The 14,128-nt window shown below is 40.3% G+C and overlaps 1 protein-coding gene across 6 annotated transcripts in view; it reads left to right on the plus strand.

The window, feature by feature from the left end:
• MTA3 (metastasis associated 1 family member 3) overlaps positions 1-14,128 on the plus strand; it is a 139,977-nt gene that overhangs the window by 9,626 nt on the left and 116,223 nt on the right. For all 6 annotated transcript variants that reach the window (XM_066993765.1, XM_066993767.1, XM_066993766.1 and 3 more), the window contains exon 4: positions 13,796-13,922. In XM_066993765.1, coding sequence (XP_066849866.1) covers positions 13,796-13,922 — 127 coding nt within the window. The remainder of the gene's footprint in view (positions 1-13,795; positions 13,923-14,128) is intronic.

A 14,128-nucleotide genomic window follows, 5' to 3' on the forward strand; every position in this document is an offset into this window, starting at 1 on the left:
ATGGCAAAGCTGGGGATCAGGGATTGGAGAGTCTTGGAGCATTTATAAAGGAGGAGGCTTGGCTGCTAGTTATGCCTGAGGAGTGGGCGTGCAGACTTGTGTAACTGGTTCAGTGAGACACTGCCTTCCTAATTTCAAGGCTTCTGTAAATATAAACAAGTGCTTGTTTGCAGGTTAGTTGTTTATTCCCTCCCCCCTCCCTTTGAGTAGCAAAGAATTAAGAGAAAATGATTTTTGATCTGGAACTTCTGCCCCCTTTTCTTTCTTTTCAAAGACTTGTACTCTGTTTGTGAGCAAGCCATCGGAAGACTTGTGTTTGCTTTGTAGGTGGGGTGGTGAACAGAGGCAAAACAAATATGGTAAGCTAGGAAAGCTTAGAAGAACAAGCTCCAGTGTGTCTCTTGCTTGAGACTGGAATTTTACATATTATATTTAGTTTACATGTCTCTGTTAGTTGACTGTAAACAAGCGCTAGCAAATTCAGGTACGTTACGGTGCTCCTGGGTACCCTCAGGTCTGTGTTGTGGTAAGACACACCTTAGGAGGGCCATTTAAGAATGATAACGACAACGAGTTCTTTAACCAGTGGCAGAGTAGCTTTTATGCTAAGGGGTTTTTGTGTTAGTGTAACTATCGCTTTCACTGAAAATGAGTTTGGGGATTTTTTTTTGTTTTGGTAGGGAAGACATGACATTTTTCATCTCCAGAGACAAGGGAACCCGACTTTTTCCTTTATTTACACAAGAGAATTACTTCAGTTGTAATTTATTTGGAGAATTGGGGGTGGGGGGGAAATCAGACCTTGCTGAAATAGAGCAAGCCTTGTCCAAATTCACATCCTTGTCGCCAAGGAGAAACTTGTCCCAAGGCTCCCAATTATCCTTTTCAAGGGTGCTTTGGATAGTCTCATAAATTATGTGTTTTGTTCACTGCATTTTGTACAGGAACTGCATACTTGTGATTTTTTTCCCCCCAATGCTGAAAGCAATAAAGAAGCAGTAATGAGGAGCTTTTTGCTTCTGACGATCAGTCTTCCTTTTGTGAACGACATTTTAGAATTAGTAGTTAACTGTAGCGTATATTGTCTCATTAACCAGTTTGCTGTCAGCTCTAAGTATCTTGTGGAATTACTAGCTTCTGTGGCTGTTTCGTCAGTTTCTTTGGTGCAGAATGTCTTACTAGATCGTGAATGTTAATGATCTTCCCTTAATGGAGTGAATGGGTTTCCGGTGAAGTTCATAGTTGCAGGAGATGGTAGCTCTGATGCCAGACTTGCATAAGTACATTTTATTCACCTGATCTGCATTTGGGTATGTAGGACTTTGCACATATTGTTGCTTGTCCACTGTATGCAGTTTGTGTAACTGCATCTTGTTTTTTGCATCTACTAGCAAACCAGCTAGTAGCTGCTAGCTTCATCTGTTAATCTCTTAAGAATAGATTTATAATTTTGGGCAGCCATACCTAGATTTTTTTTTGTAGTTCCAAATCTGATTTTCTAAATGCAATTTAAAAGGCTTGAACACATTGCTACCAATCTCTCAGAAAGTAAAAACAAACTGAAAAGAAAGTCTGGATTAATTTAATGAGTTTGCTGTGGAGAGTGGAAAGCTGCAAATTACCAATTTACATCTATGCTGAAAGCTGTTTAATTTCAAAAGTTTAATGAATCTCTGAAATCTAACTTCTGTTTTTATTCCTTATTAATTGAAATCATTTATTCAATGTGTTTCCTCAGGAGGGAGTGACTCACTAGAATACAAAAGAAGGCGTCACTTTTTTTGAGCTCTACCCACAAAATAAATTCATTGCATTTGAGTTTTGGGAAGGAGACAGCATTCACAGAAAACTGTCTAGGCATTGTGCATTCTCTGTTTCCCAGTGTTCTTTAGGATCTGTTCCCATTTGGTCAGGCTTAAATATGTTTATCATTATTGCCGTGCTTACTGTTTTGTGTTTGTTTTGATTTGTGGAAAACATGTAATTATCATTTCTCAGATACTTTTTCTTGCCCCCTTAGTGTCTGTTAATTGTGCAGACCAATGTGTGACCCTACACTGTTTTCTCGAGACCTACAAAATACTGATATTATTGATCATCGTAGTTTGCCTCACAAAGATAAATAGGATGTTTCACACCTCCTAGGTTTCCATGATCTTGTGTGTTTCTGCATCGTGGTGTTCTGTCCTCTCTTGGCTCATAATTTTAAGTGAATGTTCCCAAGGCATAAATTTTAGTCATAAAAAAATTGCTAGGTTATTTGTATCTTTAAAGCTCCAATTAGAGATGCATTTTATGGCTTCAAAGACTTCTCTGATAGTTTGCTTGAATCAGTAGTTTGTTGCTTACAAATGTGAGCGATGCGAACTCACTAGTAATACAGAACGACTTTTTTCCCACCTTACAGTGGCAGTTAAGTGTATGAACCATGGATGAGATCTGGTGGTTTAAAGGCTTACCAGCAGCAATTCTTGCATATGCCTGTATTGTGCAGTGAAATGAGGTTTGTGATAGTTGTCCTTGATGATACTCGTGCACGCCTGAAAATTCACACAGGATGATGGAGACAGAGCTTATTAGCTTGGGCAAGGCACTGTGTGAGAATGGACGTAGTGCTTCCTACCCAAGCTGACTCATGCACTACTGAGTACGTGTGGTGCGAGGTATTACAGAAAAGGTAGAAGTAGCAAATAAGATTCATATAGAAACTGCTTCTCTGGTTTGCCTGTAAATTTGTATTTTTGTTAAATGTAGCCTGCACAAATGACAGGGTATGGACTCAAGGTTACCATACATGTTGAGTTTGATGTGCCCTAGGCCACATGAAGTAGCAGAGCGGGTGTTTGGAATGGCAATTTAGAGATGTGATTTGCCTTTTTGATCAATACCTTGTTTTTCCTTTCATCTGCTGTTTGTAAAGCTCTATCGGTGCAGGGAAAGCTTTGTAGTGTGAACCTGTTTGTGTACTACACAAGTGCTTCTGCAAGGATCCTGGCAGAGAAATGTTTTATTCTAATGTAGAATATATTACACCCATGAGCAAAACAAGTTTGACTGGTTAAAAAGTGCAATTTTGCCAGTAAAAGCCTGTTCTACATTATGAAATTCCTAAAAGACTGTGGAGAGCTAAGCAGTTCATTTTGACTGTCATCAACTGTCTGAATCCAGAACTTGTTTCCAGGTTTATCGCAGCATGTAAGATGTCTTCTCTGTCCAGATTGCATAGCTGATGGACTGTGCATACATCGGAGGTTACATAAACACGTGTGCTTTTTCTACTTGTACAACAGGTTAAGCATGTATCAAAAAATCAGTTTTTTAATCTTCCCAGTTTGCTATGCCAAGTGATGGACTTACATTTTCACTTGTCTGTCCTTGTTTACATGAGGGATTGGGAGTGATATACAACTCTGAAGACAGTGGTTTGTTGCAGCTTCCTGCATGAAAAGTGCACCCTTGTTTTGGCTTAAACTAGTGGTGAAACGTAATGTTGGCCGGGTCAGTGGCCTGTAACCTGGCCTTGCAGAGTGCTGTGGGGCCCTGTGCTGTGTGACAGTTCCGTTGGGTCAGGTCCTGTGACTGATGCTGCTGTTGTGAATGAAATCCTGATGTTGTTATTCTCAGTAGGGCCTCAAGGGGCCAAGAACTAGGCTGCCAAGTATCACACAAGAAAAAACACTATGATCTATGGCCAGCTTTATTTTTGCCTTCAGAGGGTGACTACCTTCATATACTTCTGAAATGCTCTTCTCTTTCTTCTGTTTTTAATGGGGGGAAAAAAGCCCGGGATCAAAATACTGAATATTCAACACGTATGAAAGAAATAAATGATGATTTTTTTATATTTTTACTTGGTACTGTATCAAATGTGATATTTGACAGCTTCATTGATTTCCTTGAAATTTTATCTCAGTTTGTTTAAACAAGAAAAATAGCATATATATTGAAGACCTCACTAGTTACTACAACGTGATGTTTATTCCTACACTGATTTCCCTGCTCAACTGGCATCATAATTAAAAGGTTTAAAGATTTAAAGTGACGTGTTTATTTAGATTTCTTTATACCTTTCCCAGTTCATAAATATATAGTTCCCTTTCATTAGCATCTTAACTCTATATTCTTTTCTTGATGCATGTACAATCTTGAAGATACATCATTAATACAGTTGAAGATGGAAAAAAACATAACTTTCAAGTCTTAGACTATCACAGTGAATTAACTTTTCTTCCTGCCCATCTCATTAGGTCTGTAAACAGGAAAAAAATCTCTTACAGTGCTGGCGTTGAGTAGACGTTATGTTGGATAATATTCTTCTCATTTTAAAATCCTGGACATAGAACTTTAATATGTCTTAGTTAACTTTACTCAGGAACAGGATACACAAATCGTTTTCTTTGCATTTTTGCTTTCCTTCTTTCCTCCCTGTAAAAATCAAACAAAATTCAGCCCTTCTGGAAGGAGATATTGTAGAAGATAAATCGTCTGTGTTTTATAAGCAGAATCATATGCCATTCGGAGTAGGGGTAGGAAAGTGCTTCTACAATCTGTGCCTTTTCTTTGCCAACACATTTTGAAAAGCTGTTTATACCTGCTACTGCGGATATGAATTGCTTGTTAGAAAAAAACAGTTTAGATCTCTGAAACTCTGTGATTATTATTGTATTACAGTAAAATAAAACAATATTATAGCTCTTAAATGTGGACTCCTACAGAAAGCTTAAAAGATTTTTGGTCTTCTTAGTTCTCTGTGATACATGTTCTTTTTAAATATTTTCACTGCATTTTACTAAGGAGAGGCAGTTTTACCACTTGTTAACTAATTCAGGCATACCTTGTCTATTTTAAAGGAAAGACCATTTAAAACAAGATCTTATGAGCAGGTGGTTTGCACAGAAAAGTTGAAATCCAAATGATGGGAAAAGTTGCTAATAGGATCAGTCTTATGAAAATGGAAGATACACGTCTCTCATTGCTCAAAATCAGGTCCGATAATTAATCATGAAGGCGAAGAGTTGGGATTATTTTCTTTTTAAAAAAGGGTAGAAAGGAAGGGAGCTAGACCGGTGAGCCTCCCCTCTGTGCCTGGGTAGATCATAGGACAGATCCTTCTGGAAGCAGTGCTAAGGCACATGCAAGACCAGGAGGTGATCTGAGACAGCCAGCATGGCTTCACCAAGGGCAAATCCTGCCTGACCAATATGGTGGCCTTCTGTGGTGGAGTGACTGCATCAGTTGACAAGGGAAGACCGACCAATGTCATCTACCAGGACTTCTGTGAGGCCTTTGACATGGTCCCACTTGACATCCTGATCTCCAAATAAGAGAGATGGATTTGGAGGGTAGACCATTCAGTGGATAAGGAATTGGCTTGAAGGTCACACCCAGAGAGCGGTGGTCAATGACTCTGTGTCCAGGTGGAGGTCAGTGATAAGTGGTGTGCCTCAGGGACATCTGAGGTGTCCCTCCATTTTGGGACTGGTGCTGTTTAATGTCTTGATCAGTGACATAGACAATTGGATTGAGTGCACCCTCAGCAAGTTTGCAGATGACATCAAGCTGAGTGGTGCAGTTGATAAAAACAGAAGGAGGGGATGCCATCCAAAGGGACCTGGACAAGCTTGAGAATTGGGCTCACGTGAAAACTGTGATCTTCAACAAGGCCAGGTGCATGGTGCTGCACCTGGGTTGGGACAATCCCAGACATGAGCACAGTCTGGGAGAAGAAGTCACTGAGACCAGCACTGCAGAGGACTTGGGGGTTCTGGTGGATGAAAAGCTTGACACAAGCCAGCAGTGCGAGCTTGCAGCCCGGAAGGTCAACTGTGTCCTGGGCTGCATCAACAGACGGGTGGCCAGCAGGGCAAGGAAGGTGATTGTGCCCCTCTGCTCTGCCCTTGTGAGGCCGTACCTGGAGTGCTGCTTCCAGCCCTGAGGTCCCCAGTGCAAGAGGGGTGTGGGGCTGGTAGAGAGGGTCCAGAGGAGGCCACAAAGATGATCAGAGGGCTGGAGCACCTCTCCTATGAAGACAGGCTGAGAGAGCTGGGGATATTCAGCCTGGCTCCAGGGAAACCTCACTGGGGCCTTTCAGTACTTAAAGGGGGCTTATAAATTAGACGGAGAGTAACATTTTACTCAGACAGTTAGTGATAGGACAAAGGGGAATGGCTTTTAACAGGGGAGGTTTAAATTAAATGTTCGGAGGAAATTCTTCACTCAGAGGGCGGTGAGGCACTGGCACAGGCTGCCCAGAGAAGCTGTGGATGCCCCATCCCTGGAGGTGCTCAAGGACAGGTTGGATGGGGCTTTGGGCAGCCTGGTCTGGTGGGAGTTGTCCCTGCCCGTGGCAGGGGAGTTGGAACTAGGTGATCCTTAAGGTACCTTCTGACTTATGTCATCCTGTGATTCTGTCTGGTACCTTGGTACCAAGTGATCCACATAATGTTTGTGCTGCTCTGAAAGAATGATTAAATGATGATGTTGAGAAGAGCATACTCTCCTACCTATGTGGCATTGTTGTAGGCCTTCATATTTCTTGAGCCAGATGCTTTTTTTTTTTTTTCCTGGGCAATATCAGGTTGCTTGTGTTCGCTCTTGCTCTCTGTGTGGTTTGCCAGCCTGGATTTGAAGGTAGAACTAAAACTTCTAACATGCCTTCCCATTGCAGCCCTAAATATGTTTGTACTTTGAAAAATAACTAGTTGGCCTCCTGTTCTGTTGATGAGCACGATCCAGTAATTGTACACTGAAAATGTTAATCACAATGAAAATAGCTTTGTCCATGGCACAATTTTGAGTATGCTGTTTGCTGCCTGTACCAAGGAACTGTGTAAAGGAGCACTGCAGAGGACTGTTGCTCTGCACATGCCGCAACAGGTTGCTTCAGTTTATAAAGGTGTTCACATGATGAAATGCAACAGGTTCACATGATGAAATGCAAAATATCCTGTAACAGGATATTTTCCCTTCTGAAGGAGTTTCCATTTGAATAGGTGAGACAGAAACCAGGTCAAGGGAGGGAGGAGAGAGAAGGGAAACTGAAAAATCTGCATCTAGGTTTATGATACGAGATTGCTGGCTGTTTCATCATTGCTTGCACGTCACTGTTTTCACACTTCTGTGAGACCCTTCTGTTTTGCAGTGTTGTCATAAGCTAGTTTGCAGCACTGGATAGCAGTGCTAAACTATAATGTGCTTACTCCTGTATTTATTTATGTAGCATTTAATTTACCATGATATATTTGTTAATGTAGCACACTATAATTTGTACTGCTTACGAAGGTAATCCTTCCCTGCCTTCTACCCACAAGCTCCTTGCTCTCAAAAATCTTTAAAACCAGTTATCCAGAAAATCCGTCCATGAGGTTTTGGAATGGGGATTTTTCTGATGATGGAAACTGTGATAGCTTTCATTAAATATTTTTGCTACAAGCCTATGACAAACATGGAATAGTTACTAAGTTATATATGACTGTCATTCTGCGAATTATTACTCTATAACATGCCCCTTGGAAGTACTCAAAAAAAACCTTCTGCGTAACTTTAGAAATATTTTTTTATTGTTGGAGAGTAGGTGTGGCATCTTAATTCTTAATGGTTGTGGAGTGTAATTATTTCTTTGTTTTGTGACCTCCTTTAGAAAAATTATGATGATGTAGTGTGAAAGGATTGCTTGGATAATTGTGCAAGAAAATGGAAAACCCCTTGGAGGAAATGTGTGTATCTGTGCTATCCAGGAGGAATTAAAAGTACACCTGTTCCCTGTAAGCATAACCAACCAGTCTTTTTTCTACCTGCTAAATTGTTCAGATTCGCACAGTAGGTAGCTAAATGACTCAGAACCCGTACAAATTGTGCTGTAGATTTCTGATCCTACCTGACAGTAACAGCAGATATCAGGCGGATGTCACGTATTCTACCAGCCATCTGAATATTCTACGAACAGACACGGTGTAAGTAGAGCTAATTAATTCAGCTTTAGTAAACACTTTCTCAGTCAAACTGACAGTATAACTATGTGTAGTCTAGCTCACAAAGTTGATTAAACTGCTTTACTGCAGCACTGGGGGGTTAAATATCACAGTGAAGTTGGTACAACACCACGTGGCAAGAAACTTCATGCAGACTGAGCAAATTGGCCAACTGCTTGGTTAAGAGAGTTCTTCGTTCACAGGCTGAATAGAGTTGTTCGTATAGTCAGACTTAATGTTTATCTTTTGTACTCATTTTGGCAGCAAATAGATTTGCTCCCTATCCCCCAAAATCTATATTTATAATTCTTTCTGCTGTAGTGTCTAACTGCCAAATGTGCGCTTGATGTTTTTGCTGCAGCCAGCTAAGCTTAAAAGATTTACGCACCGCAGTCTTTCCTTTGATGTGCATGGTAAACTGGCTGCTGTTCAGCATTCTCGGCCTTTTATCTGTATGTTTTAAAATACGTTGGCGATACCCATCGTTTATATAGTTTTGGGGCTGAGTCTCTACTCAAAGGTGTACAGGAAAGGAAAAAAGTGTAGAGGTTGTTCTTAAAGTCGGGCTTAGTGGTGTTCTTTGAACTGAAATTTATGCTGATCAAATAGGATTTTAAAGGTATTTTAAAAAACACAATCACAATTTGTGGAGTTAAAGCAGGTTCACTAAGTTTGTTAATTTTCTTAAGTCTTAAACTGACTTAAGAGCATAAACTGGGTATAGCTAAGCTGAGATGTGGTTTCAAAACTGGAATCAATTAAGTTTAGAGGTAGGAAGTTAATGCACTGTGGTTACGCTGCTGGTTTAATTTAGCATCAGCCTGTGCTGCTGTTGAAACAAGTGGTCTTGATTTTATTCCCTATCCCCTACCCCCCCACCCATCTTCCCAGTTACAGCCCTTATTCCTGCTTTTTGCTTTTATGCCAGGAGCAGCATTGTGGATGGGCACGCTAGGTCACAGGCTTGGAATTAATCTGGATTAGAGTGCTATGAGGTGAACAAAAAGCTAACTGCATGGTCTGAGCCAGAGGGTAGCATTTTAGGGTTCGTATACTGGGACCTGCCCTTATCAGCGGCCCGGGGCACTGTCATCGTGTTCCCAGGCTGACACCACCTGGGGGGAGCCAGGTGCTGCCCTGGAGGGGAGGGCTGACACAGGCCTAGTAAGCAGGAGGAACGGGACACCGGGAACCTGGAGACAGCTTGGCAGGAACAAAATGCCAAGTCCTGTTTGCGGGAAGGAAGAGCCCCTGGCAGGGATGCAGGCTGGGGGGAAGCAGCTCTGTGGGAAAGGCCCTGGGGTGCTGGCAGAGGGCAGGGCCCTGGTGACAGAGGAGGCAAAACAACAGCGTCCGGGGCTGTATCACCAGGTGCCTAGCCAGTGGGTGGAGAAAGGCGGATGTCCCCTCCAGCAACTGGGTGCCATGTGTACTGCATCCAGTTTTAGGCCCCCCAATACAGGGGAGTTACAGATGCATTGGAGGAGTTTCAGCAGAGGTCTCCATGATGGGAGAGGCTGAGGGAGTCAAGCTTCTTCCACCTGGAGAAGTGGACTGCTGATACCTTTGGGGAGATTTTAGGGGTGATGGAGCTGAGCTCTTTGCAGTGACTGAATTCAAACAGGAGCGATTCAGGTTAGGTACAAGGAACAGCTTTTTTGCCATGAGCTGGCTGCCAGAGAGGTTTTCTGGCCTCTGTCCTTGGAGGTTTTCAAGACCCAGCTGAATAAAATGTAGAGTAACCTGGGCTGACTTCACAGTGGAGCCTGCTTTGAGGAGGACTTTGCGCTGGAGACCTCCCGTGTCCCTTTCCAGCCTGAATTATTTTGAGTAGCTGTGATTCTGTGATCCAGTCAACCTCTAGCTGAAACTAATGCAGTCAGCAACTTGATGGCAACAGAGGGAGAACTTCTTCCTTTTAAAACTCAATATATACTCCTTCATCGCTGGCGATAGCCTTCAGTGTTTAATCCGGTGTCTTACTTTCTGTTGCAGTAGATAAGGGAATTGTGTGGTGGGTTATTTTGACTTAGATAAGGAAAAGTAACAGGCTGGAGGAAAGCAACATGTTTGCTAGCTGATGTTTAACCACCGAGTGGTTTGAGTCACATTTAAAGCTTTTTAGGTGTCTTTCAGGATTTTTTTAAAAGTCACTTTCTTAAACCATTTTATATTAAATGGGTGTGTTGTATTTCTAGAGGTCTGTCCTCAGTTTAGTTTGATTTTAGATGTAAAAATAAGCATTTCTTCCTGGTGGCAAGCTTAAGTCACCACATTACTTAACTATAAAAATAACCAGACATCTACGAAGTTTATGGCGTGGACAACTCTCTCTTCTTCTTAAGTTCGATAAGAACGCTTTAGAAGAGAAAACAGAACATTTTCTAAACAGTGAATCCCACAGAGTAAATAGAAAACAAGTGTTCAATTTTTTTTTTTTAAATGGTAGCGCACATGTAAAATGAGTGAGGATTACAGTTTCTTCCTAGTATCTATTGCTTATTTGAGTCAATTAGGCCTTAGTTACAAGGGAAAAGGGAAAGGGCAAGGCTGTACCACTGCCAGCGAAAGTTTCGCTGGACCACTCTGGTTTTCAGGATCAAAGCAAATATTTGCAATCACTGATTAGAAAGCCCATGTATAATAGATAGACCTAAAGCTTTAAAAGCTCACCAGAGATCCCGGCTTTTGTTCTTCAGGATTTTTCTTTTAAATGAAATATTTCTTGTAGACCAGGAAAAGTACTGCAAAACAGCATAATCTTCAGCTTTGCCCATGGCCTAGAGGGGATTGTGTCACTTAGAAAATCTGATTGTGTCCATCTCTTTAGTCATGCCTCAGACTTTCAAGATATTTTTAAGCTGAACAACTTCAGATAGAAAACAAAATTGAATTTTTTCTGGGAATGATGATGCTGTGTATGTCATTACCATATTTCTCCATTAAAATATTTGTTCACTTTGAGCCATTGCTTTAGTTCTCTTCCTGAGCAATGAAAATGTGCTCAACTTAGTGCCACTTTATGATAATTTCCTGTAGGTACCTTCCATAGAGTAGGTACTCTTCTTGATGGGAATAACCTCTTATTGGATGCTAAATTAAATTGCATACGTACTGCAAATACAAGACACAAAGGTGGAGAGAGCTTTAGAAGGACTGAAAGTTCTTCACCCCTTTTCTTCGAATAGGCATTAAGGCCTGATCTATGCAAAAATCTGGTTTGAAAGCAGCTGTCTAAACGTTTGGTCAGATGCAGAATTTGTTGTATTGCCATCGAGCAAATTAGTTAAATATTTAATTTTCTCACTTTATCCAGTGTGCACTTTCTAGATGCAGCTTGTTATTGCTGGGGCAAGCTATTACATGTTTTGCTAAATGCATTACTATTTGCATTTTTTATTACGAAGAAGAAAAATAGTAAAATTATTCTGGTGATAAATTATATTGCATCTGTAGTGTAACTGTGCAGTGTCTGGCCATGATTAGTCCTGCTTTCTGAGTTTGTCAGATCTTTGTGCGTAAAATGTGTGCTTTATTTCTGAAAAATTTAGTAAATTATATTTTTTTTCATGTTTGGGCTTGTTATGTTTTAAGAGATGCATGTAAGACAGGATTTCAGCTTCAGGCTCTTGGATTGATACTTTCTTGTCCTATGGAAGATTAGTGCAACAAATATACAATTATTTTTTCTAATTTCTCGCTCTAAGGGAGCTGTTATGATACTTGAACATAGGCATCTAAAGTCATTTTAAACTCTCTGCAATATAATTCCTGGCTCCCTGCTGCCACTTCAAAATGGTACACATTCTTCTGTGTTTTCTGCCGTACAGGTAGTCGGGTGCTTTCTACAAGTCTGTCTAATATGGCTCTGTACACCTGTGTTTGGATGCCTAAATTGGTTTCTAATGGGCTGTTTCTTGTCAGCTGTTTTCAGATGGTTGTAACAAAAGATAAGCTTGTACTTTTGATATCATTCAGGAAGGAGGAGAAATAAATAGACATAGGAGAACTTTGGACCTGTAGAATACTACAAGCAATATGTATACTAAAACAAAGAAACAAAAACAACCAAAACAACAAAAAACAACCACTGACACATCTGGATATGTTAAGAAATATTAAGGCTTTAACTTTGAAATACAAATGTAGCTAGTAACAGTCATTTATTGTAATAAATGGTCATAGCTATTATTTGCTTGAAACTTTAATATTTTTAATACTAGTCCCTTTTTCTTTATTAGCTTAATTTAAAAATGCTTTGTCTTTGCACGGCATTTTTTTTACACTGTATTTATTGTTAGTATTATAGGTGTCAGAATAATTCTAAACTCAGTTGTGATCTGACTTGAACCTCTACGTGTGTCAGGTGAGACTGTGGGGCTTTGTTTTTGTTAATCTACATCCCCACAAAACATTACAAAACAGGGAAGGTGACTGTGGGTCTACAGCCAGGTAGGCTTATGGTGGCCGATGGAACTGGATTTGAAGAGTTGGTTATACGAGATGACCGTGTTTTATCACTTCTGTAGAAAGAAGTGGAATAAGCTACAGGCAGGCATGATTTAAAAAAAAAAAAAGTTGCATTTGGAGAGAATTGTGGTTGCCATGAAGATACAGGCAGACTTCATTTTGAGACGTCTGTAGGTTGTTTGTAAAAAGTGTTACTTTGCAAGAGCAGATGAGGTGATTTGTTCTAAGGTAGCTACATGAAATACTAGCTAATGCTGAGGTTTCATTGTTTAATTTCCTAAGGCATATTTCGTAAGGTATATTCGGTTTTGTACCTCGTAGATAATAGAGCAGATAGAAAATTGACAAATCTTTGAGAACTTAAAGTGCCTGTTTTTTTTGCATATAACATCCACTGAGACTTTGTCCTTTCTGGGAAGTTAGGGAGTATAGTCTGGAGGTCTGCATTTCCCAAGAATCTACTACAAAGGCAGATCACAACCATGAAGATCCCATAACTATTTTGAATAGTGTGCTTGTCCATATGATATGCTAACAACCACTGTGAACGTTGCTTTTAAAATCTATAAGGGACACTTTCTAGTATCTGCTTTTATTTCTTCCCAGTTTACAGATGGTTTAAGTCGTTAGAAGGAATCTTTTTCTTTGGTTATATCATGTGCAAGGTAGTACTAGACGATTTCAGATTAGATTGACTATAAAAGATTTTTCAACTGCGAACATACTTTAAAATATAGTTTAATACTTGCTGTTTTAGTTGCTGCTATCTTATGATAATATCTAATAATAGCATCCTATTGTGCTGTATTGGTTAAAATAGAAATAATTTTGAATATTTGCTGTCAGACTCTATTAGGTTAACATCTTGGAAGGCAGTGAGGTTGTTCAGTTTTTTTAGTGTGTGATTTGGCTATACAGTGAGTTCAGTCGCTTTCTGTTTCATAGAAAGCGCTTTTCCCCAGGACGCTTGTAAAACTTCTAGTAATGCTGATATCAGCAAAAGAATACATAAAATGGAACTGGGCAGCAAAGAAGTGGCAAACCCGGAGAAAAAAGGTGGAAAGAGATGAAAAAAGAGTGAGTAATTTTGTCAGGATTGTTCTTGCAGCTGTGTGAAAGACATCAGTGCATAGTACAGTAGGAGAGAAGCATAATTTTTAAAGGCTTAAAGTAGAAGGTATCAAATTCAAAATGCTTAATATTCTGTCAAGTTACATAAACCAGACCTGTTAATCTCATTTTTTCTTTTCAATACTAAGGGAGGTTGCTAAGGGGTGGGGGGAATGTCAAGTGAAATGGCTGCAAGGGTGTTATGTAACAGAGTTAATTTCGACCTACGCTCTGCTTCTCTGCAGAAGAAGTTGAAGAAGAGTCTGAAACTACAATTGAGGTTGACTTGACGGATAAACAGAAACATCAGTTGAAGCACAGAGAGCTCTTTCTTTCTCGCCAGTATGAGTCTCTTCCTGCAACTCACATCAGGTAAGAAAAAGTAAATATTGTTTATCTGTGTAGTCTGTTGAGGTGGATTGCCTGCCAGTAGCCCAACTGTTTGAACACTTCAGCCTTTTTCTTGCAAAAGGGCGTGATTGATCACAGATGAGCCGTGCCAGGTAGTCCCATGAATTGTTTTGGAGCCGCCTTTGGTATTGCCTTCTGTTACTTCACGTCTGAGCCTTGGAAGGGAC

The sequence above is a fragment of the Anser cygnoides genome, chromosome 3 (assembly GCF_040182565.1).
Source record: "Anser cygnoides isolate HZ-2024a breed goose chromosome 3, Taihu_goose_T2T_genome, whole genome shotgun sequence".
Lineage (NCBI taxonomy): Eukaryota > Metazoa > Chordata > Aves > Anseriformes > Anatidae > Anser > Anser cygnoides.